This window comes from Colias eurytheme, chromosome 11, assembly GCF_061535395.1.
Source record: "Colias eurytheme isolate Ceu_HAF_F1 chromosome 11, ilColEury1 Martin Lab GWU primary, whole genome shotgun sequence".
Classification (NCBI taxonomy): Eukaryota; Metazoa; Arthropoda; class Insecta; order Lepidoptera; family Pieridae; genus Colias; species Colias eurytheme.
The window spans coordinates 1,287,000-1,290,754 of record NC_142990.1 but is presented as its reverse complement, the minus strand read 5'-3'; the positions used below and the strand labels follow the sequence as shown (position 1 = coordinate 1,290,754).

The 3,755-nt window shown below is 31.8% G+C and overlaps 1 protein-coding gene across 1 annotated transcript; it reads right to left on the bottom strand.

Annotated features, from left to right (window-relative positions):
- Window positions 1-1,055: 1,055 nt before the first annotated feature.
- Window positions 1,056-1,742, bottom strand: LOC149904330 (uncharacterized). The gene is made up of 2 exons (XM_090107005.1): window positions 1,519-1,742; window positions 1,056-1,290 (listed from the first exon to the last, which is right to left on the bottom strand). The coding sequence occupies exons 1-2, from the start codon at window positions 1,740-1,742 to the stop codon at window positions 1,056-1,058; spliced, it is 459 nt and encodes a 152-aa protein (XP_089963131.1).
- Between the last annotated feature and the right edge of the window lie 2,013 nt (window positions 1,743-3,755).

Sequence of the window (3,755 nt, the reverse complement as noted above, 5' to 3'; positions counted from 1 at the left end):
TTTACCACAATGCATTGCATTTCCGTTAACAAAAATATCGCAATATTTTTAATATCCAATACAGAAATAGCAGTACCAAGTATAGCAACAATCAATCAGACGGACAAAAATAGAGCATGATATAAAGCCGACTTCAGATGTCTAGACGCATTGAGGTTTGACGAATGCTCGCAGTTTCATAACAATGCCTGTATCTACGGCTTGAGAATCGAACTGAAAATATTTTATCGTACACGAAATGTCTGCGGAAATTGTCATATAATTTATGTTCGGTTGGCAATCGATTCTGCTTTTGTGCTTTATGTTTTGAAGAAGCAGTCTAAAATTTCCTTAATAGGAATTCAATAATAGAAAACATAGTCATAGTCATAATCATAGTCCATAATGGACGCATATTTAACACAGCTGCCTACATGTCCATTATTTGGAGAATATTTTATTATTTTCAGTCCACAAACATCTACAAAATTACCATCCTTGGCCTCTTCTCAAGCGTATTCCGTATCAGTTTATACGCTACCAGCATAAAGACACTTAAAGGATTCTCCACGAGACCCTTTAGCTCAAATTTCATATAAGCGTCTATCCCTCCCATTCTTAGACGTCAGGCATACCGTTTATTTATCGCGTAATATCCCGCACCCAGTATTGTTGCGGCCATCAATAATTCATGCTGGCTGTGAGTTATAGCGGCGACGATCTTCGCGGATTTCCTCTCAATTTCTGATCTCCTGGTAGATTGTGTTATATTGCTAAGGAGAAAATCGTTTGATTCCGTTTTTAGACGACTCATTAGTATTTAAGTACTTTTCTTAATGTATACTTTGCTTAGAGAGCATTATGGTAGTTTTCCAAGATAGATCAAAAATTTCATACTTCTCATTAATTTATAAAAATTGTCTCATGTTATAATCACAAATTGGTACCTTGATGAAAACATAATTATATATTACATAATGTATTAGTATAGTTCACCTTTAATTTTATTTTAGTTAATGACACCAAATTACGTACAGTTTGCTTTCATGAATAAAACAAAATGATCAAAAAATTTATTAAAAATATCCCAATAATCTTCTTACGTATTTCCCATTGACTTTCATCAGACCTCTAACTGGTATACTCTTTTTCGTAGTTTCTTCTTCTCTTGTCAGGTCCAATGAGTCATATTCTAAATTGTCTCCATCTGGTGAAGGTTTCTGCAAGAGAGCAAATGCCTTGTCTTCATCTAGAACTGCTTTTTGAACCTTTTCGTGATTGCGATGACTGTGGATAATTATGAATGAATTACTTTAAAATTTCAAAAAATATATGATTAAGCCTATCGAATTATAATGTAGTACATCATTAATGTATTGCTTTTACATTAGCCAATTTTTTAAAGGAACTCATTGAACAACCTTTTAGAGTAATCATGGTTAGTGATACTGATTGATTGGTCATAGTCATTGTGGTGTTAGTTGTTTGGTTAAAACAACGTAACTAGAAATATAAAAATATGTTTCTTTCAATACTCACTCATTATTTAAATATTCGTACTCCTTATTCTTGATTTCGTCCACGAATTTTTCTGCAGCCTTTTTAGCGAAAACATCAGCCAACTTCTGCAGGTATTTCATAGAGGATTCCGAAGCTAGAGTCTTTATTATTTCTCCTGGATCAAGTTTCACTATTATTTGGTGATCGTCACTCAAACTTTGCGTCACGAATAGTAGAAATAGCAATTGAATTTTTAATAACATCCTCGAATGAATGTGCGTGCGTGTAATAAAAATTTATCGTTTGGAATTCTGGATTTTATAACTTTCTGCAGTTTGATGTGTTTAAATCTATTTATTCGATTGTATGTCTTATTTTTATTTTAAGAACATGAAAATATAGCTAAAGTTGGTATGCGTCTATCAAAAATTGTCCTTTATCTTTAATTTTAGATAAATTGAGTGTAAAATTAAATATAGAAAGTATAAAAACACACACTTCTTCTGACCTATTTGTCTGTTCATTAATATCAAGAAAAATAACCACCTCAGGATTTTTCAAATTATTTATATAGTAAAAATCGAAGCAGTATGCAAACAACCAAGTCTTCCAAAAGGTATTCAAGTGTGCATGTTTACAAAAGGTCGAATTCTATGCATAGTAAGCAACTCTATGGCCATCCTATAAATATTAAAGTGACACCATGTGGCGTCGAAGTTAAAGATGTGTCCACACCTTCAGGGTATTGCAGTGATTATGAAATGTATTGACAGGATAGCGCTAGACTATTCTTTTTTTAATCATTAGGTGGTGAATACCGATTACTCTTTCACTGCTGAACTCAATCCTCAATTCTGCACCAGTATATGATTTGTTTGTGTCAGGGATGGGAATGATAGGTGAAGAATGTAAGAGGTACCTAGAACATGCCGTAAATAAATAAATAAATAAATAAATAAATAAATACTCTAAGCTTTTATAATTCATAATGTACATAATATGGAAACAAGAAGGTTTAAGGGAGACACAAAAACAATCATTGTGGTTGATGAATAAATCGTGATAACTTTAGAATGAATTGCATTGCAATATAGTGCATACAAATACAAAATATTTAATGGATACATACATTTAATTATGTATAATAAACATTGTTTATAAATGCAGGTTCAGATTCATGATGGCAACAACAGATTCTGGGAATGTTTTATCATCCTTGTTTACTTAATTAATCATAATTGTATCACGTTTTATTTTTTTATACATACCATTTATTATGAAACATTAAAACAGACCATTTTAAAAGACATAACCCTACCAATATAAAAAGACCGTAATAACCAACATTCTTAATTAAAAAATTGTCATTTTAATCTTGCAGAATAATAGCTATACAAACCACAAACAAGCACTTATAATTACACTAACAGCAATATAATCAATACTGTCAGCAAACTCAATTGTATCGAAGCAGTTTCAATATCGCCTATAACTGGATGCCTCTCGTCAATTATTGACAGAGTTGGCTACTCAATAGCTCGTGATGGGCTGTACTAGGGCGGATATAGTTAGGGCCCCGAATGGTTTGAGGCCCTAGCTTTTATTACTAGTGAACTTATTTTTATACTCGGCATATTATAACCCATTTACTTGAATTTGCTTCGTTAGGTACTTTAATAACTATTTATTAACAAATATTAGTGTTGAGTTATATTTAAGTATTGCTCTTTCCCGGATTGGCAGAGAAAATCAAGATATTAAATACTATTAATATATTGTATCTTACCTTCTAAATAAAGTACTTCATTATTTTCTATGTAACTATTAACTTCATACCACCTACAATTACTTTGATTGCATTTACCAATATTCTTGTATTCCCAGTTATTTCTTCTATTTCAAGTTTTTATATATTTCATCATAAAAATTTTCAACACCAGATTTTGATTCCCGTAGTGATTGTTATTTCGCTATACCACCCTGCTGTTTTTAACCCCAATATCAACACGTTACTTTACCGTAGATACAGTGCCCTAACAGTACACATTGTGAATAAGTTATAACCAAACTGGGATTGAGGCCCGCTAACAAAGTACACCACTGCATTGTGAATTAATAATATCGGATAGCCCTTGCTATGCCCGATATCCAATGCAAACAGATTTCATATCATGCTCGCTTATTATATATTTAATAGCACTATATGAATAAGATGTTAAGTGATTGGGTATTGTTTTCGAATAATTATTGCAGTTATTGGACTTTATTAATCGATA